This window comes from Bemisia tabaci, chromosome 3, assembly GCF_918797505.1.
Source record: "Bemisia tabaci chromosome 3, PGI_BMITA_v3".
Taxonomy (NCBI): domain Eukaryota; kingdom Metazoa; phylum Arthropoda; class Insecta; order Hemiptera; family Aleyrodidae; genus Bemisia; species Bemisia tabaci.
The window spans coordinates 21,092,036-21,113,121 of NC_092795.1; the positions used below are offsets into that span (position 1 = coordinate 21,092,036).

General features: G+C 35.6%; 1 protein-coding gene across 3 annotated transcripts; it reads left to right on the forward strand.

Moving 5' to 3' along the window:
- The first annotated feature begins 139 nt into the window (after window positions 1–139).
- On the forward strand, window positions 140–20,679 carry Sec31 (secretory 31). Of its 3 annotated transcripts, none has more exons than XM_072298004.1 (20): window positions 140–492; window positions 1,281–1,508; window positions 2,081–2,273; window positions 2,917–3,052; window positions 3,858–3,955; window positions 5,250–5,392; window positions 6,330–6,432; window positions 7,463–7,624; window positions 8,287–8,418; window positions 8,787–9,059; window positions 9,737–9,826; window positions 10,126–10,228; window positions 11,342–11,496; window positions 12,099–13,068; window positions 13,744–13,863; window positions 14,422–14,657; window positions 16,513–16,610; window positions 17,156–17,372; window positions 18,259–18,330; window positions 19,044–20,679. In XM_072298004.1, the coding sequence occupies exons 2-20, from the start codon at window positions 1,306–1,308 to the stop codon at window positions 19,230–19,232; spliced, it is 3,693 nt and encodes a 1,230-aa protein (XP_072154105.1). In that variant the 5' UTR covers window positions 140–492; window positions 1,281–1,305; the 3' UTR covers window positions 19,233–20,679. The 3 variants fall into 3 exon arrangements, with proteins under 3 accessions (XP_072154105.1, XP_072154104.1, XP_018896179.2); XM_072298003.1 differs by having other exon boundaries at window positions 140–318; XM_019040634.2 differs by having other exon boundaries at window positions 141–318; window positions 16,513–16,611; window positions 17,166–17,372.
- Window positions 20,680–21,086: the final 407 nt, after the last annotated feature.

Consider the following 21,086-nt stretch of genomic DNA (forward strand, 5'->3'; position numbering starts at 1 on the left):
AAATACGTGTTAGTGATGACGAGAGACCAAATTGGCACTTGATTGGTCTGTTTGAATTTTGCCGCTTGAATCAACCAATCAAGAACCAATCAAGTGCTTTGTTTGGATCATTTTGGATCCATTCGACCTGTTTATTTTGTGAAGCTCGCCCTTCGTCTCGCCTAAGCCACGTTGGAAGTGGAGTGTAATGCCCGGCCGAAAAGCCAATTATCTCTTCTTTCATTGCGTTTTCTTTATTTTTTAGTCCAAGTTGTACTTATTTTAGTGCTCTATGTGTTAATTAAACGTAAGGCCTGGGATTTATCTTTAGTTTCAAAGGTAATTCTAGAATTCTTTAGCCTCTCTACCAGTGTAGTTTGCGTGTGTGTTATCTGTTTGACAATTTGTTATCAACAACTCCAAGATGTTCTGAGCCATTATCAGTCTTGTTCAATGTACGTTCCGCTTTTGGCGATTAACGTTTTATGAGGCCTCCTTTCAGCGTACCTGCCGGTATGTCAATACTTATTCATTGAGTGATTCTCTCTTGGCAGTCAGATGGTATTTTTATCGAGTGTCCCTCTGCGTCTGCCCTAGGCGAAGACTCTCATAAGAGCCAATTGTCTAGATGAACAAAATCTATTCCTAGGCCTTTGAGCACAATTGGCAGCTAGAAGTTTATCAAAAGAAGAACGGTGAATCATTTTTCTCACAGCCAGAAGACTTCCATAACTGTCTCTCAGTTGTGATCGGCGAATCTAAGTTACTCTCTGGAGGCTCTCATTGCATTCTATGGTAAAGATCTTTAGGAATAAAATAGGTACTGAATCCTTAGCAAGTATCATACTCATAGATCCCGATTTTTCCTCCCAAAAAATCTTACGGACTATTCATCTCTCTTTAGGCAAAATACAGTTTGAATTTGCTAGGTTATGGCGAGTGTTTACATGTATGAATTTACTGTTTGCATTCCCTTCCGAAGGGTGAAACATCAATCTATATCCTTGGGTGTATGTTATTTTTTGTGAACATCCTCGTATCCAAAAGTGCTTGACCTATGAAACTTGTCCTAGCTCCCCTTCGATACATGTAATCATGGGAGGATATACTGCTCGACAAGCTTAAATGCCGTTCCTTGTTATGACAATGATGTCCAGGTGTAATCAATGAGACTCAAGTTGGAAATGTTTTTTGAATTACATTTCATTTCCAAAGCAATAGGATCTGGACGCATGGAATGTATATCGAATGAACATCCTTATCAACTCATCATTTGTAATTTGTTTATGTTTTATTTTCAGGAGCAAAGCAATACAAACTGGTAAAATGAAAGTCAAGGAGCTGGATCGAACTGTGAATGTGGCATGGTCTCCTGCCACACTTCACCCAATTTTGCTAGCGACCGGGACTGCTGCTCAACAGTTTGATGCCTCCTTCAGCACCGCAGCCGCTTTGGAAGTTTACTCTTTGAACTTGACAGAGCCAGGATTGGACATGACTTTAGTTGCATCCACTCCGAATGAACACAAGTATTAACATCTCTTTAACGTTTCACTTGCAGTTTTCATTATCAAAAGCTAAATTTTCACGAGAGGAAGTCAGAAATTGTTCAAAAGCTAAAAATAATTTTTAAAATAGCCAACTCAATTTTTTGGGATTTGTGTCAGTTCTGAAGGCAAATCCCTATTTTTTGATAACATGATACTCTTATAAAATTTTTGGTCGTTGAAGTATTTTGATTCCAGAAATTCTGGTTACATTTTCCATCAAAAAGTTTTTCTTTCTGATTTACCTCTGCTTGTCCTCAACATATTCGGACTAGTAGAATCTGCTTTCCACACTTTTAATCTTTGAAATTCGTGCAAAATTTGTTATAAATCAAATATCCATATCCAGACACCTGTGCACGTTAAAATAGCACTGCATATGAGGAGGCTTTCTTAGAGTGTCATCAAGTTTTATCTCAAAAATTATTTAAGACTTTACTGACTCTTAACGCAGTTTTCGATTATTTCCTCTGATTCCATGAATTATAATCTGTCATGAAAGGTCAGTGAATAGGTATCCTAAAGTTTTTTATCTTTGCTTTTGTTTTTTCCAGGTTTCATAAGTTAGCATGGGGAGCTTGTGGTCTTGGTTCCGATAATGCAGATGGAATAATCGTAGGTGGTTGTGATGATGGCCGAGTTCAGATGTACAATGTCTCCAAATTGCTCAAAGGAGAAAATAGCATCATTGCTAGACAAGACAAGCACTCAGGAGCTGTTAGGGCTATTGAATTCAACTCATTTCAAGTAAGTTCTGTGCTTAATAAGCAAACATGGATCGGAAATTTAGACAATAACTTTCTGCATTTTTGTTAAATTATCAGGGTTCAAAAATTGCATGCATCGAGAAACTTTAATTATCTACATCAATTTTCGAACTCCAAAAAGTGTTGGGCTCAGTTTCTGGTAAAAGCCACTTTTTATGCTCAATTAAAGTATTTTCTTTAGCTGTTGGGCAAAAAGTCCATACATCAAAAACTATGAGGTGAAATTGACAACAAACTGATGAAATTAGTGGAAACAAAAATGTACATATTCAATTTGGAACCTCGGAAAATTAAAAAAATTTGATTTGATTTAGAGCAATGTGCATCGTAGTAACCCTATATCCCTTCTATCCGCAAACGATTCCAGACAAAGCAATTTTCTTGGCCCACCGTATTGCACACTGCAGGGTGGATTTCAGACTTTTTCCATGAGCCCACTGTGATTTTTGTGCAATTTTACCTTTTGAAAGTTTATTAACCTAGCTGCGTCTCTTGCATGCAACCAACGTATTATCTAACTTCTGAAAGATCTTTATGTGCTCCTAACATTCAATGACCCCTGTCTTTGTCAATACTATAATTTTGAAACAACAACTTTGTTCTATGTATGTGTTGTTTTTCAGACCAACCTTCTTGCTACTGGTGCCTCAGACTCTGAAATCTTTATTTGGGATTTGAATAACACAAGTGTCCCAATGACACCAGGGACAAAGTTCCAGCCTGCAGAAGATGTTGTTTGGGTGGCGTGGAACACGCAAGGTATTCCCCTATCTATTTTCTAATTTTAAGAAGACTTTTTAAAGAGAAGCTTTTTTCAAAGCTACATCGGCACAAATATTCATTTCTGAATCAATTACGAGTTGAAAGGTTGGAGAAGTGAAGAATTGAAAGAAAAAAATAGTTGGTTGTAAGCAAAGGAGTATCGATGTACCTAAATTTGAAGAATTATAGTTGTAAAGAAAACTTAATTACTCAGTCACTACATCTTTAAAATAAACCCTTGTATTTACCTCTGTTGGATCTTGTGTGGAATCTATATTAAAAATAGGACGTTGGCAATTTTTCAAGACTCACCCCTTCCCCTCTTAATTGATGGAAATACAACAAAAATTGAAAAATAGAAGTATAGTTTTTTTCATTCATTTTCTTCCGTTCAATAATTTCTAGGAAGAAAATCAATTTCAATCACTAAGACCTTACTATTTTATTTAGAAATGCAATCAATTTCTCCAGAAATGTTATTTCTTGTACAAGTTCTGATTGAAAGTGCAATTTAACTCAATGTATAACCAGTGACTTGATCATTTTGAACACTTTCAGTATGCCTTGGTTACATTTGAGGGGATCAAAACAAGTTGGGACCCCAATGCACAACAGTGAAAAAACTTCTAGCCTTGCAACCAGGTGAGTTGCAACTGATGACAAGCAACAATAGGAAGGCCTCAAAGGGTTTTTAAAATGGGAAGGCTTGACATTTTATGTTTTTTCTGATAAATCACATTACAATTTATTTATGTTCTGCAAATCTCAAGTAATCTTTTTTCTCCCTTTATTTTCACAACAGTTCAACATATTTTAGCCTCGACATTTCCAACTCGATGTGTTGTTTGGGATCTAAGGAAAAATGAACCAATCATCAAACTTAGTGACAGCACATCTCGTGTAAGTATCTGAAGTCCTTATTTTATTTACTTATGTGTCATATATTGTTTGGACGCAGTTTAACAGTATTGCATCAAGTTGCATTTTGGAGGAATGTGATTCGAGGGTGGTTTTGAATTTAGTTAGTAGAGAATAAATATTTTGAACATTAAACAGTTGTTGAGCTTTGCCCCTAAAATTGAGTCTAATGGAGGGACTAAACTTCAAATTTCTTTTTCTTAGTTCAAACTTGGTGTGACTAGGTGCATTTCCGTTAGACCCAGATTAAACTGGAATAGATGTCCTTTCAAACAAAAATAGAGCTCTGCAGATAAAAAATTTAAATTAAGTTCCCTTCAAATAAATTTCATCGTACTTTTTAAATAAACCAAAGGTTGAACAGTCCTCTTAGTGATCTTAGTTGGAAATACAGGAAAAAATTGAAAACTTGAAACTATCTAAGATTTCGTTACGAAGTGCTACCAGTATCTATTACTTGCTCCACAGGGAAGAATATTCAGAATCACCTTTAAAAGTAAGAATAAATTCACATTGAATCGCCAAATCTTCAAGGCACAATAAATAATGCATGGCGGGTCAAAATGACAAGTAACGCAAATCGTCACCTCCTGGCCAAAGTATCACAAGTTCCAATTGAGTGCTTATCTCCAAAAGACTAATGTAAAACGGAAAAAGTTAATTGCGGCTGTAATAAACTCGACATAGGTTTGAAATTTTGATCACAAGTTCAGGATCACTCAGCATCTGATTTGGATAAACTTTGAAGTGGAAAGTCAAGTCAAATGTCCATTTTGGCGCCTGTGACACTCTGTTTTTTGACCTATTGGTGCTTGTAATAAACTGTTTTTAATTTCTTTAGCAAAAGTAAATAAACCAATAGGCAATGAATGTTTTTCGAAATGTTAAAAATTAGAAAATGTGACACCTAAATTGTTATCTTTAAAACAGAAAAGTTCTGAACCAAAAAAATCATTCTAGGCATATTCCAATTCATCAACAATAGCACTCGTGACTTTTTGTCTGGAAGGTGACAAAATTATCGAGCCAGATCTAGCAAAATTGTATCTAGCACTTAATGTTTTCCAGATTATGAAGAACATGATCAATGATCATATAAGGACAAAATTACAAAAACTTTATGGTAGAATTCTGCTCAGCTTTTTATTAAAAAGTGAAACAAAGGAAGAAAGTAGGTTAGCTATTCAGCTCAGTTGATTCCAGTTAAAGCTGTCCATTCTCTGTCTACCTTTTCAAATTCTACGTGAAATTAACTTTCTGTCATGGCGTTTAACAGGTGAGGTGGAAAGTTGTAGCTTGGAATCCGGATGTCGCCACTCAACTTTGTTTAGCCTCTGAAGAAGACCAAAGTCCTGTCATACAGCTATGGGATCTTCGGTTTGCTACTTCTCCAATCAAGACGTTAGAGGGTCATCAAAGGTATAAATCCCTTTTGCCTCTCTTCTTTCACAGTTTATCATACTGGTTTTTTTCAGTGTCCACATGATGCAACTTCTAATATTTAAGACCAAACTTTTGAACAGAGGTGAAACAATCAACATTTTAAAGTTTTTAAAGATGAATTTTCAAGTGTTCCTCGTCCCTTTAAACATCATATCAAGAAAAATTGGTTTCAGTACCACAAGAATACAACTAACTCCTGCAGTCTCTGATTGAGCCAAGGAAAATACTTGCTGCCCTAAAAAGCCATTTTACAAATGACTCTAACGATAATTAGCCTAACTTGTTGCACCTAAACAAAAGAAACGGGAATCGCAAACTTAAAAATCTTCAGACTTTCTTTGTTTTACTTCTTTGTCCGGACAACATTTTGCGGGTCGGCCGTCCTCTTTCAGGCTATGAATTGCCAGGGAAAACAAGGAAACTTTTAAATGTCAAGGAGAACCACAAAAAGTCATGGAATTTTAAAAGTGAACTAAAAAAGGTAGGAATTCTTAAGTGTGATGGAAAACCAGGAAGAATCAGGAAATTTCATAAAGTCAGCAAAAACCTAGATTATTCACAAAATGTTTCCTGTCAGGGACAACCAGGAATAAACTTGGGAATTTGCAAATGCTAGGACACACTGGGAAAAGTCAAAAGAAATTTAAAGTAGAGAATAGGCTTAAGTCAGAATTCTCAAGTGTCAGAAAAGCGGTGTAAGTAAAGATCAATGTATTCCAAGAAAAATTTAAGACTGGTACTTATGTTTACTCACCACTTTAGCATGGTTTGCACCATTTACTGATGCCTCTACCTAAGCTCTAAAACAAGTAAGTCAATAATTTTAAAAAAAATTGTCCAAAAAGTGAGAAAAGTTTTTTCTCAACCTCTACAGCAGAATAGTCTTATGAAAAGATCTTTTTGCGTGTTTCAGAGGAGTACTTTCAATAAGTTGGTGCAGTCAAGACTCAGATCTATTAGCTAGTTGTGGCAAAGATGACAAACTTTTTGTGTGGAACCCCAACAGTTCTCATCAGGTTTGTTAATGCAATCGTTTTCAGTTTCTAAAATATTTCTCATGAGTTTATAGGTTTGTATATTTTGAGTCAGAACACCAGTGATCTAGTCAGACATGCCCTCTGCATCAGCTTGATACAGTTATTCATGTAAGTGATCTTTGATGCATTTTCTAGCCTCTGTGCAGCAGTGTTCAAACTCATAATGATTGTTTTCAGCGAGGTTTTGGCCTCCATAATTGATGGAGTCAAGTTGAATACACAGCCCTGTAAATTTTTGGCAATTAAATCAAATAGCACAAGAACTTGCCAACTCCCAATTTTTTTAATTCTGATTATTCATTGGAAAATTAATCCGTCAGACTTTTTTCAATTTCTGATCAGAAGTGCCAAAAACAGCCACGCTCATCACGCGCACCTGAAGTTTGAAAACACTCCATTTCCTGGAGATGTCTTGTTTTTGTATTTTACACTTTGTGTAAAGAAGCGAGCGGTCATTTTAATACTGATCACATTAATCAACTGAATATCTCTTGCATTTGCTGATGATGCTCAAAAATTATGATACCTATTCAAGGTAAGGGGGGCTAAATCTCTCTCCTTAGATCTCCACAAATCTCTATAAGCAGAGAAAAATAACATGAATGAAGGACAAGGTGGTTGCAACCTTCATGAGAGTTTCCCTTCCCCTTCCCATCTCACATAACAATTAAATGATAATATTTTCTTCTTGCATCTGTTGAACTTTCAGGTTTGAGAGGTTTTGCATTAGATTACTTTACAGCAACTGATTATCAGTCGAGAAGCGAATGGTTCCTATGCCAAAACTGCAGTGAAATAAACTACAAAAAAATATTAGATACTCCTAACATATTCCTCATCAACTTCTAATCAAAGCATGCCAACTTGTGACAAGAAGTACCATTATTTCTCCTCTTTATTGAGACAGTGTCTAAAATCCTTCTGTTTCCAATGAATATTATATTTTTCAAACTCAATGTTGTTCATAGAAGTTTTGTCCATTGTCTTTGTTCTTTTTTTTTTTTTTTAGACAGGAGAAATAGTCTGCGAACTATCAACAAGCAATCAGTGGAGTTTTGAAGTTAGTTGGTGTCCACGGAATCCTTTCTTAATTTCTAATTCAAGTTTTGACGGACACTGTAGCATCTATTCTCTAAGTGGTGGTCAGTGTCAGGCTCCAACTACAAACAAGGTAACAGTTCTCATACTATTAACCTGCACTTTCTCTCTCTTTCTTGGGCTTGGGCCTTTCATTTTTGTGAATGAATGAGCAAAATGCATAAATAAAATGTGAATTTAAGTAAACGGTCAAAATGGTCTCAAATCATCAGAAAAGTTTTAATACAAAGATGCCTTGTCATCATAATTATAGAACCCATTCAGGGCCGAAGTATACTTAGTCTGTTGTCGTGTGGTAAATGTCAGTCGATAAATCTGCTCCTAGGAGAATGTGTCAGTACAGAAAGGAAAAGATTAATGAAAGAAAGTTTATGAAACAGTTGAAAATGCAGTCAAATTGGTCAAAATTAAAAAAGGCTCCCAAACATATTCAGGTATTTTAAGTTGCTGAGTGTTTTAATAACGCTGAAAAGAGGTAGAAGCTCAATGCATTTTTATACAGTCTGAAGTTATTTATACTTTGAATATTAAAATTATTGATAAAAAATTGTTTGTATCGTATCTCCTCTAGGTAGACTTTCCCATAGATCTAGCAGATACCTTTTAATAACATACAAAGTTCTCTGCTATAAACATTACTATATGAACCAAATGTTACTGTTATAGATTAATTTGAACTCTTATTATAAGGTGTCCATTACATTGTACTCATGATTATTATTGTAATGTGTTCAGATAGCTGATTCATTTCCCGGAATGGAACGACTTACACAAGCTCAACCAATCGATCAGCCCACGTATCATTCTGTTGTAGATTTACGCAAACCGCCCAAATGGCTATCTAGGCCTGCAGGAGCTTCTTTTGCGGTAAGTTCCTTTGATGACAATTTTTTATTTTTTCTCCTTGAAGAAAATAGAAAAGAGAATTTCACCTAAAAAACATAATTTTTGTGGAATTTTATCTGTATCAATTTCACTTAGTTTGCTGTATCTTTTAAGTGCAACAAACCCATTCAATGTTGCTGTATAAGGAAAAACTTTGAAGTATAGTTGTCAATCGACAAAGGATTTGCTTTTCATTGAAGTTAATATTGAATAGAATGCCAATAACTAGGTTTGATATCTAAGTGTTTTCTCATACATTTTTCCTGATTGCCTTTTTCTGTAATTTATGAATTTTCCTCTTTTAGATTACCCTGTTTTTCAATTCAGGATTTGTTGTTTGTTTTCTTTAGTTTGGCGGTAGACTGGTTTTTTTTACATCTGCAGAAAAGAAAGTATTCATGAGTCAAGTTGTAACAGAGCCTGAAATAATCAAAAGGTCTGATGAATTAGAAGTTGCGTTGCAGTCTGGTCAGTACATAGAGTATTGCCAAAATAAAGTAGCATCGCATTCTGATCCGCACACGCAAGACATATGGAATTTCATCGGTGCCAATTTTCAAGTGGATTCACGAGCTCAAATGTTGAACTTGCTTGGCTTCACAGAAGAATCAATAAGTAATCAAGTAAGTTGGGTCAATATCTATGCTGTAGAGAACATAAAATCGTAGAAAAATTTGTAAGAAAATAAGCTGAAAACTTATACAAAGTTATCATGCAAATCCTTAAAATATTTCAAAGAACTTTTTTCTATGTGAGATATTATTTTTTAAGTACATGATTACTTATCTCAGTGTGAAGAGTGTCACCTGGTTTGGTTATATGACATTTTGTCAACGATTTTTGTCTGCGCACCTGTTTTTTCTAGTAGTTTAAGTCCACGCGTTTTTTCGGCAGGAGAGTTTTGGTCCACCTACCAATTGAGATCTAAAGTTAATTGGTCCACTTATAAATACAAATGACAATTGCTCACGACGTTTTTGGATGAAAATTTAAAATGTCTTGGAAGAATGAAGGTTTGGAAAATTGTTGACGAAATGTCCAGAAACCCCTGTTTTTCTCTGCCAATATAGGTTGCTTCGTTTTATGTGTAACATGCAGCTTACACTTTGCAATGAACTTTAATGAGTTTATGAAAAGGTACTACAATACTACCGAAAGACTTATTAAAGAGTTATTGCCTTTATTTTTCAGCATGACCATCAGAAGTCAGTGATTGAGAGTAGGTTTAGATATTTTATCTATTGAAATTTTCTTTTGTTTTTGTTATGATTATAAAATATGAATCTACTTAATTTTACAGTTAAGCAAGCTTGTTAACAAGTCTCTCAGCATAAAACAACCCGCGGATGGAGACTTTTCTAAAGACAATTTCTCGCAGTTCAACAATGACGTAAGTCTTATGCTTGTCTTTCTTATTTTCTCACGAATTAATGCCCTTTGCTAATAACTACCAAAAAATCAATTATGTTGAAAAACAAATCAGAAAGAAAACATTTTATCCCCATATTTGAATATAGCATGAATTTCGCATAGTTTTTTATTCAATCATGTGTATACATAATTTGTATAGTGTGATGTAATTTTAAAATTGTAGAACTTTCAGTTTCGATTGACTGTTGGTAAAAAATTTCAAAATCTCTCTAAGATTTTAATTTTTGCAGTCTAATTTCCATTTTTTTTCTGTTTTAGCAACAAAATGAAACAAATTTGAACTCAGCCTCGCCTTTTGATAGCATCAGTAGGTCCTCGTTGTCTCCGCAAAGTTCACCTATCAAGATTTCCTCTGGTGATGGTATGAATTTGCCGCATATTTTTTTCTCAAAAATGGAAAAAACATCAGTATCAAATAACAGACAAGACTCCTTTTAAAAAACAACTAATTATTTGATTGAACACCTATGTAGTCCTGTGAAATCCAATAAATAGAAATCTTAATGAACAGCTTCACTCAAAATATTCATCCAAGGTAGATTATTGAAGCTCAGTGACACCCATATTGCCACCGAGACCTATAGAAATGTGTGTACAAGGACTCCTTCGAGTTCAAACTTCCTGCAACATCAATAATATTTTGTCCTTTGTCAATGGAAAGCTGTCATTTTTGCCAAGATCCTTTGCTTAACCCTATTTTTAGCTATAGTAAAACTTCGATATAACGAATTCTTCAAATTAATGAATTTTTTTGCGGTCCCGAAAAAATCCCTATCTTTTCAATGTGAAATGAATTCTATATAACGAATATTCGCTTTTACGAAGGAAATCTTCGGTCCGAGTATGAACTTTACCATGCAAATCAAACTCTATTTAACGAATGCACAGGAATTTCCGCGCGCCTGGCAACACTGCTGGGGATAAAGTGGGCTTGTCTTCACCCGCGTAGTGTACGTCGGTGTCGGTGCAAAAGTCATCTTCCGATATGGCGGGATTAGGGATTTCCAAGGCGCACATGTTTCCTTGAGTAAATGGGGTGATTAAGAAGCTACGTGAACAGTGTCACCAGTACGATTTCAACCCCTGCCGGGTGCTCATCACTACCACTGCGCAGTTTTATTAATCAAATGCTAACCGGGTGTTTTTCGCCGATTTTCCGTAAAGTATCGTCATAATTTAAGAGCGGGTGGGGGGTGCACACAAAACTGGAAAAAACCGAACATTCCAAAAAAAATTGTGGCCTAAAATCGGGTTTTCCGCGGTTTTCGATTCAATGAAATTTTTTGCCAGTCCCCAGAAATTCGTTATATCGAGGTTTCACTGTATATGCTGCATTTTTGGAAGCACTTAGTTTTGTATGTAGTTTTTGTGAAGATTTTTTAAGCCTTCTATTTGCAAGAATTGTGATGCATGTTATAGATGGCAGAGTTTCATGAAGTCATATGATCATGATTTCCTTTAATTTTGTTTTTAGATGTTGATGGAACCATTTGTAAAGCTTTATTGATGGGGAACATCAAGGATGCTGTTGAAGTCTGCTTATCGGAAAGTAGATTTGCGGACGCTTTGGTTCTAGCAAAAACTGCGGGTGAAGAAATCTACTCTAGGACCTTATCCAAATATTTTCATGTGAGTTTCTTCAGAGGGCTGCAAGAGTATGATAAGCAAACCCTGATTCAACTCTTTGCTCTGAGACATTGTTTCTTACTCCGAAGTTTTGTGTAAGAATATTGAGTGCAAGCAAGATTTGGTGAAGGATAGGAAAAAAAAGGTTTTCAGTGCCTATGCTCCTATCTCAACCTTGAAAATGGACCTTGATAAAACCTTGTGTTTAACTGTAGTAATTTGATTCCATTTCAGTTGGCTGCACCCAGATGCGCTTAAGAAAAAGACTTATTCAATATGATGGAGACAGGTCTGTTGGTCAAATGAATATTGTAACTAGCTGCGCTCAAGCCCTCCTAGGATCTTAATTAATTTATTTTGTTCAATCAGAAATTGTTTATGTACACCTGGAAATTGCATCTGTCCATATCATATTTCATGCCAGCACTATTTTATAATTCTTTATACAAACCAAGTTTTCCTAGAATCGATTGCTTAAATTAGGGCCCAACCCTTAATAATCATACTCGCAATTTCAAGCCTTTTTCCTCTGTTATGATACAAGGTTCATATTCCTAATCACATCAGTTTGTTCAATTAATATTCCCTTTTTTATGTTGTTGCAGAATCAAAGATCTAATTTGTCTAGTATTATATCGGCTGTCGTTACAAATGATTGGGCGCCAGTTGTCTCCACCTGTGATGTTTCAAGCTGGAAAGAAGTTCTGGCAGGGCTCTTGACTTATTGCAACGATGATGAGCTAGCTGCTCTTTGTGTCAAACTCGGAGAGCGGTTGAAAACGGAAGGAAGTCCAAATTGTGCCTTAAAAGCAGAGCTTTGCTATATCTGCGCTGGGAACATCCAAATGCTTGCTGATGCATGGAAAAATGATTCATTCTCTCCAGCAAAAATTCAGGATATTGCTGAACTAGTTGTTGTTTTGAAGGAGGCCCTGCAGATACGTGGTAAACCAGTCAATGTCTCTGGACATCTTGCCATCATTATGACTCAGTATGCTGAAATTCTTGTCACACAAGGTGCTCTGAAAGCAGCTCTGGACTATTTACGCTCCTCAGATGAGGAACGAATAAACGACTTACGAGAACGATTAGAGATTGCTTTGGGCCACAAACAATTAAACGCACAGCCAGTGCGGTCGAACAACTTATATGGGAGACAATCATTGGGTAATATACCACCTTACTCAACATCAAATTTCCAACAGTCCCCGGCCATGCAGTTCGGACAGTACACTCCCTCTGGAGCTTCTTATAAGTCCCCTGCATCAGGATTTCCGCCTGTCAACAACCAGCAAAATCATCTCAATCCTATGTACGGATCTGCACAACAGACAACTCCCTTGTTCAATCCGCCTGGATCAACAACAAAACCACCTGTTGCTCCATCACCATTCTCTCCATCCGTCATGCAGCCCAGCTTCAATTCACCATCAATGGCTCCTCCGCCAACTGCTGCTCCTAGCACCTTGAATCCTGTGACGCCTGCTTCAAGTGCCTTGCCTCCTCCACCACTCCCTGCATCAGGAAGTTTTAGTGGTGGCAAAAGTAGCCCTGGCCCCAGTTTATCTGCTCAAGGTATGTATGTACTATTTCTACAGTGTTCCCTGCAAATGTGTTGGTGCATTTGTATTCTTAGCAGACCATCAAAACAGCCAAAGAAACACTAACATGTGAAGACAATGAGATAATATTGCTCTTCAAAAACCGCTACAATGCTCGCACTACTTGTGGGTTGTGCCTATACTATAAAACCAATAATTACTTTCTCAGCCCACAGGTAGTGATCTTATTTCTTAGTAGCAGGATGAATACATGCCTCAGAGGAGATGGATCACTATGCCTGTCTTGGCCTGTGAGGAACCCCTAAAAAAGATTTTTATGACTGGCCCGGCCGATAATTTGTCAATCAAATCATTCTTTCTGCAATGAAACATTTCTGCTCATAACACCTCTAAATTTCCAGATAGAAGTCTCCCAAAGTTCAGTCTTTTTATTTTCCTTGGTGCCCATAAGAGACCGAGTTTTAAAACTGTGTAAAGAATTTATTTTGAAGGGATCTTTTTGTTACTTTCATTTGACCCTCACATCATTACTATTATTTTATCTGCCAATATTTATTGTCAGTGAGTACTTTTTGCGGGTGTCCATTCAAGAATCAATTCAAAGATACGGTGTGAAACTGTGTTTTAAATCCCTTGCTTTCTTTTTAAGCTTTCTAGTGTTTATTAATTTGCTAAACGTATGTATCAGGTGGTGTATCAAGTCGCAGCAAATACGTTGTAGATCCTTCTGTACAGAGTGGTTACGGAGGGTACCGCTCACAGACACCTGCCCCAATCACTGCTCAGCCCTCATTCTCCACAGGTCCTGGTGCGTAAGCTTGTATGAATTTAGTCTTTTCGAGAGTTTACTTCAAGTCATAGCTACGGGAGAAGGCGCAGAGGGCGCCCAATAAGAGGTTGGAGGGAGGGGATTGAAACAGAAATGTTAAGGTGCTCAATGCCTCAAGGGTTGTGATCAGACAGAGAGCAGTGGATGTTAGGTGCACGCACGAGGGAATACTATAAAGCGACCTGTATGTATGTTTGTACTTCAAGTCATACTTTATTTTTTCAGAATCCCTAATTTGACTTAAATCCTGCCAAAAATTGTCTCATTTTCAACTTTATGAGTTTACCTTTAACAAGGTGACAAAACTTTAAGACTTTTTGACCCTGTGTGTTTGAAGGGTTAGGAAATGAATACTTGCTTTTAAACACTCTGAAAACCAGAAAACTGAGAATTTTCTTCGAGCCAAGTTTTTTTGCTGCTCCAGGAAATTTAAGCTCTCACTCCAAGTCTGTATTTTCATGACTTGGACATAATGAGCAACATTAGATTTTCTTAAATGCAGTGATTCCACTCAATTGATGGTTTGTTTTGTATTAGCCCATCCAGGTTTTATGAATGTTAATCAGCCCGCTTACGGTGATGTTGCGGCTTCTTCCATGCCATTCACGCCGCCAGCGTCCTCTGCAATGTACGGTGGTGCTCAGTCTCAATTTGTTCCTAATGCAGACGTTCCTCCAGTTGTGAATAGACCTTATGGTCCGACAGCTGCCACAAATGCTGCTCCACCAGGCTGGAACGACCCTCCATCTCTCAGTGCCTCATCACGGCAGCAGGTTTGTACATTTTTTTTTCATTAGAATAAACTCAGAAAATAACCAAAAATAGATCAGTTTGGTGAGGAAATGAACTGGCAATTCATTGATCTATATAATCTTAGCCTTTTTTTTAAAAAATGAATTCATTAATTCCTTTTTTTTTCAAACAATAAAAATGGTTTCATTTTGTACAAGCTTCCTTCAAATCCAGTCAGTGACTGTTTTTTGCCGAGGTCAAACAGGTTATTTTAGCCTGTGTTTTCTACGATGTGTCTTCATCGCTTGAAAATAATAAGGGCGCTATCTAAGCATCTACTATGTAACAAACCTCAAATCACAAATAATGTATGCAAATGAAAGGTAGCTTTAGCACTGCAGCAATATCCCTTAAAGGTAGTTGCGACACTCACATTTGCTGTTTTGGCATGGTAAGAATACAAACACAGAAATATGTTGGCGGAAAAGATATCGGAGGAAATAACTTTCAGGCAGACATCCTCTATATTAAAATGTAAAGTCGAGTCTGAAAAAGTCTGCTTAAGAAATTGGCTGTTAGCTTATTTAACAATGAAGCAAGAAGAAGTCACCAAAAAGTTATTTTATTGACTCGAAAGTTAAAATTTTAGAGTCTAGTGTTAGAGACTCTTCATCTCAATATTGGTTTCTCTTCTTTATTTATCTATTGTCACATTAAAATATTACCCATTCTAGCTCTTCTCAGAGGTCTTTTTGTTTCATCATCAATTTAAACTGAGGTTTGTAGAGTCTCGGAAATTAGAGTTTTTCATTATTATAGGCTCCATTTAAAATTATTCATGATTTAGGGCTCTTCATTAGAGAGTTTTGTTCTTAATTTGAACCGCCCCATTTCCCTCGCCCCCTTGAAAATGTTTTACTGAAAGGGTTTTGAGCCGACACTCCATGAATTGAAGTTTGGTCCCATGAATCTAAGAGTAAAGACATGAGACATAAAAGGTATGCTTTTTGAAACTTTTTATCATGAAATTATGTTAAAATTATTAATAGTTTGATGATTAGTTCGTAGAGAAGAGTTGTGAGATGTCCCCAATACATGCTGGCACCAAGAAATGGGGTGCACTCATGAAACATGTATCATTGAAGGAGGTATTTGAACTTTCATGAACGTTTTTATTGATTTCTGTCTTCGGAATGAAGCGTGTAACTTATTTCAACTAACCAATATTTTGTTTGAAGTGCATTGAAAGATTTTTTTATGTTTGAAATTTGTGGTTGTGCGTAAATTTTGCATTAAAACAGAGGATTATTGACACCAACAAGTACCCATCCCATAAGAACCTCTTTGCATGGCGAACCTGACTTTCGCTTTCCTATTTGTTTATTTTTATCTAATAAGACATCAGAACTTGAGGGAGGAAAATCAAAATGTAACTGTAAAAGGTGATGTGTTAGGTACCATTATAGTAACTTGTGTTTTATGAACTTTTTGCTAAATCGAGATTTCAATTCCCCAAGTTCAGGCTCCAAATTGTCGACTAAAGTACTGCTTTCTATTCTCTGTGAGCACACAAATAAACTGAATTGTGCACATTTTGCTTCTGGGATGCCATAGATCATTTTCGCTCCAGATTTCAAGGAATTATTTTTCAACAAAACCAAATAATTATCACTCAAAAAAAATTCCAAGGAATCAGATTCTTTTTTTCGTTGGTGTGCTTTCATTTTCCTTCTTCTTTATATATTGTCCCAAAAACCTGTGATAAACTTAAATTTTAATTTGATTTGTCTTTTGGGGGAGATTAAATTTAGCTACATGTATCACATTTGGCAGCAAAATTTATGGAATGATACATGACGAATCTAATTTTTTTTCTTTCCTCCATTTTTATTTCAGTCCAGACAAGATTTTGCACCGCAGAATCCTATCACTCACCCTCTGTTTGGAGCAACACCGCAGGAACAAGTGATGTCTCCGCCTACAAACTACCCTCAGGTATGTTTCCAATACTAAATAAAAACATTAGTAACTTGGTTAAGAGTAAACATCATTAATTTTTGTTGGATCAGTCGTATTTTAAGTCCAATTTAGTAGAAGAAACATCTATCGGAATGCCTAAATTGATAGCTTATTTTGTGATCCATTGAAACTAAGTCTCAGCTTACTGAGGGGGTGTGTTCAGGTTGATACGAAATCCAAGTTTATTTAAACCTAGCATGTAAGCTGGACAACCCCCAATTTTCTGGACTCTGAAAACGGGAATACTAGAAAATTGCTCTCCTAAACTTGCAAACATTCAAGTTCTAAAGTCTTTTCTCTTGCAGTCAGTCATGAGTAAGTGGAGAAACGTCTTTTTTCCTTCAAAGGGGGAAAAAAAGTGTTTTTAATGAATAATGTAATCAAGAGTCATCCTCTATCACTTGAACCAGTAAATAGTAAAGCAGTAAAACCACTAAGAGACTATGGAAACTAATGAAATAAGTAGGGGCAAAGAATAATGTTTGCCAGCTTCAATTAAAAAATAAATGCTATTGAAAATGGATTTACAGATGAACGGTGGCTACAGGGATCAATTTAATGCAACGCCTTCTTATCAGCCAACTTATCAGCCGCAAGCGGTTGCTCATGCACCAGAAATAATGAAAAGTGAGCCTGAACCTCCTCGTCCAAAAGCTCCAATTCCAGCCGAGCACCAACAACTTCAAACTGTTCTCGAGGATCTGAGAAATAGATGTTACAACACTGCCCAAAATCCAGTAAGTATTTATTTTCAACCCACATTGACAAGGTTAAGGAGATATCAAGGGCTAAGGAACACTATGCTTAATTGACAAAAATGAAATACCCGCTCATTTTTGGCATAAATGAGGGAGCAAATTTGCCACATTCTACAGTATGAAACCCGCAAGCTAATGTTTCTAGTTTTTTCAAACTCCGCATAGAACAGCTATAATGACATTTTAATGTATAAAAAAATTGGAAACCCAACCTCAAAATACTAAAAAGTTAAAAGGCAAAGCTATTTCATCGTTCTGTAAAATTGTTAGTTTGCAGATAAGTGGTATTGTTCCTTAGTCATCGCTATGTTTTCATGTCGTAAAGTTAAAGTTGTTCAAGTCCCTATAAATTCTCTTCGTCTGATTGGTTTAAGTAGGGCCATGCCTAACGTCTCAAATCATGGCTCGAATCATGTATCTTAGTTTGCGAGGTCGCAGATTTTTCGTCTCATTCTGTATTTTTCAAGGATGACTTGTTCATAGATTATCTATACCCTACCAAAAATATTCTCAGAAAACTTTATACCAAAGTGTCTGGTTATATCCTCTCTAAATAATATTTACGTAATTTTAAAACATAAATGTTTTTCTTGTTCCATTCTCAATTTGTGTCTCGGTTTTTGAAAGTCCAAGGAGAAAGTAAAAAAAAAAAATGACTGAACAAATAAAATTAATACTACATATATATTTACTTCCAAAACTATTCGTTTTACTGTTAGTACAGAAATTCAGTTTTTGTTGTTCTCAGATGGTCTGCTCCTTTAAAAAAATCTCTCATTACTTAGATTAATTTGATTAGCACCCTTGATTGACCAACAACATCCAACACTAATTTTTGCAAATAACACAAGGTTTTTTTTTCCAGCAATCGAAAAGAAAACTGGAAGAAATTTCTCGCAAGTTGGAAACGCTTTATGATGCTCTACGAGAATCTAAGGTATGCTATTCTCTTTATCAAAAATATTTGTCCTCCATGAGTCATTCAGATTCAAGAAAAGTTGACTCGCAAATAGTCGTCTCTTGCCATCCATAGCATTAGAAAATGATGAGTATGTTGAAAGCTTTAAAAATGGTCCTCTAGAAGGAATAACACCTTATTTTGCACATGCCCTAAAATGCCCAAAAGGTAGATGAACAGAACCACTTCCCAGGCATCTACACAAGGCACAAGTTGCATGACGTAAGCAGGATGACGGTAACAGTTCCGAGCTCAAGTCAACCTGAAATCTAAAGCTGATCACTATTTCAGTGCCACTGCGTATTCTGTTACTTTCGATTCTGCAGTCCTATTGTTTAGGAGTAATAACTTGCTAGATTTGCATGTGTGTCACTCAAATTCCTCGATGGCTACCCAAGTATTTTGCACTTTTGAATTAACTTACAAATGTATGCCCAATTATTGGAATCCTTAAAAAAATAAAACTAACTCAACTGTCTCATTTCAAGCATTGATGTGTTTCATTTGTCCTCGCCAACTGTTGAATGCTAGATTCAGCAGTTATTTTGACAATTTAAAAATTATACAATTATATAATACTTTAAAAAATAGATTAGAATAGAAAACGGATGATTTTATATTTGAATACTTATTTACATCTTATCATTTAATTCCCAGTTTTTTTTCAACATCTAATTTTTCTTTGGTTTCAGCTATCAAACAACACACTATCCAGTCTCCATCAACTAGTTCAATTAATTCAAATGGGAGATTACAATAGTGCCCTTGCTCTCTACACTCAACTCGCCTCTGGCCCTGATTTCGCACAAATAGCAAGTTTTATGCCGGGAATAAAAATTTTGATTCAGTCCGCTTTGCAAATGAATATTTATCTACAGTGATATTGATCTTAAGCATTGCTTGTTATTTTTATATTTTGTACTCCGTTGCAAAAGCCAAGGTTTTTTATTGTGTAAATATGTAGGTACGTACTTATAAGTCAGACATTGTCCATTTTGGTTTCTTGATTTTCTCTGCCAGTTGGTGTTCTTTGCAAACAGCTAAGATAGTACTAACTGCACTGACTCAAATGTCTTTGCTGATCGAAAATTTGTATCATTACTACCGTATGGGGTAGTAGTTTTATTTATCAATGTTACTGAAGCATCTGTGTTAGTGGAAAATCCTGACACTTAATTAGACTGTTAGCACCAATTTAAGGCAAAGCTTTAGTAATTGTTCAAAATCGAGGATTCTTGTCTCAATTTTAGGTCAACAGTTGGTGTAACACTATAACAGTTCATCTGCAATAGGGAAAAAACCATTTCTGCTTAGTAGACAAAAAAGCACCTATCTGCATAGGGAAACTAATGGCATATACCTTGTTCCCAAAATGAACTAGAATTATGTAATAGTTTCTTATTGCAAAATGTAGTACATTTCTTGTATAATGCCTCAAAGCTATTCAGTTTTCAGCATGCTTCAAGCAGGTTTGGGCATGCAGTGTTCGTAGTCTGGGGAAACTTAGTTTTATGGAGGCTGGGATTTTTTAGAAGAAACACTAACAGTTGAGTGCAATAGCATTGTCCTGGATAATTTTCTCGGATATTTTATGTTTTTTCTCGGTTGAAAGTTTGAGCCTTGTCTCAGTAATTAGCAGGCAAGACAGTCATATTCCAAAAATTTTAAGTAAACTAATGCATGTTATGTTGGTTTTTATCGACTGTTTCTAAGTGGAGACAAATCTATTTATAAAAGACTTGTGTTTTTATGATAATTTTTTATTCAAGTCTCCGAAGTATTATTTTCACTCTATTTGGAGTCAATGAAGTCAATAGATCAGTAAGCTTAAAAATTTGGCATGTACAATAATGAAGGTTAGCTGTTTCTCTACAGAAGCTGTCAAAGTCAGTTGCAGAGTAATCGGTTTTCTTCTACGTTTTCAGATTTTATTACAAGCATTAGATTGCAATCATTTTAAACTGAAATTTTGTGATAACTTGATTTTTCTTTTAAACTCACCCTTAAAATTGAATTATTGAATTGTTGTAAGTAATTCCTTTTTTACCGTCCGGTTATTTATTCAAAATGTCACTTTTTATTTCATTGTTCATCATATGTTTAATGAAAACTAGGCTTTACACTGTAGTATTTAGAACTAATTTCAAATTTGATCCATGCGTTGACCATGAAAAGTAATCATCAATCAAAGAACCTAATTAGAATTTTGTATGAAGGATGAAGTTTGGAAACAATCTTTTTCCAGAAACCTGTAACTTTTGTACCAAAAATACTTTAATATCTTATGTTCATTGTTAAAAATAAAAAGTTTATTTGAATAACTTCGAAGTTTCTGGTTATACCTTTTAACCGAACCCAGTTTTGCATGATTGGATGGATGCATTTTAATAGCCGTTTTAATAGGTAATCACAAATTAAACATTTTTTTAATATGATTTAATTTTTATTCAAATTTTCAAGTCCTCCCCAAGTAGTATAGGTCGTAATAAGTTGAAATCACGTTGTAAATTTATTACAATATCGGAGTGTTATCTCCATTCGTGGGCATGCTGTCTATTCACCATTCTTTGAGTGAAGGAATGTCACTAAGTAATTGAAATTTATTGCAATAAAATTGCAATGAGTTTCAATTTTTCTGCATTTCTAATTGCCTACATTTCTTACACATGGAACTCATTTCATTGATCCTTTGAAACCTGTATTTATTTACTAAAGCCAATACTATACACGATGCG

Bases quoted from the DNA above. Each gene is read 5' to 3' on its own strand.
- Sec31 (XM_072298004.1), top strand. From the start codon at position 1,306: ATGAAAGTCAAGGAGCTGGATCGAACTGTGAATGTGGCATGGTCTCCT. The intron at 6,433-7,462 runs GTTTGTTAATGC...TTTTTTTTTTAG, and splicing joins ACCCCAACAGTTCTCATCAG to ACAGGAGAAATAGTCTGCGA. The intron at 8,419-8,786 runs GTAAGTTCCTTT...TGTTTTCTTTAG, and splicing joins CTGCAGGAGCTTCTTTTGCG to TTTGGCGGTAGACTGGTTTT.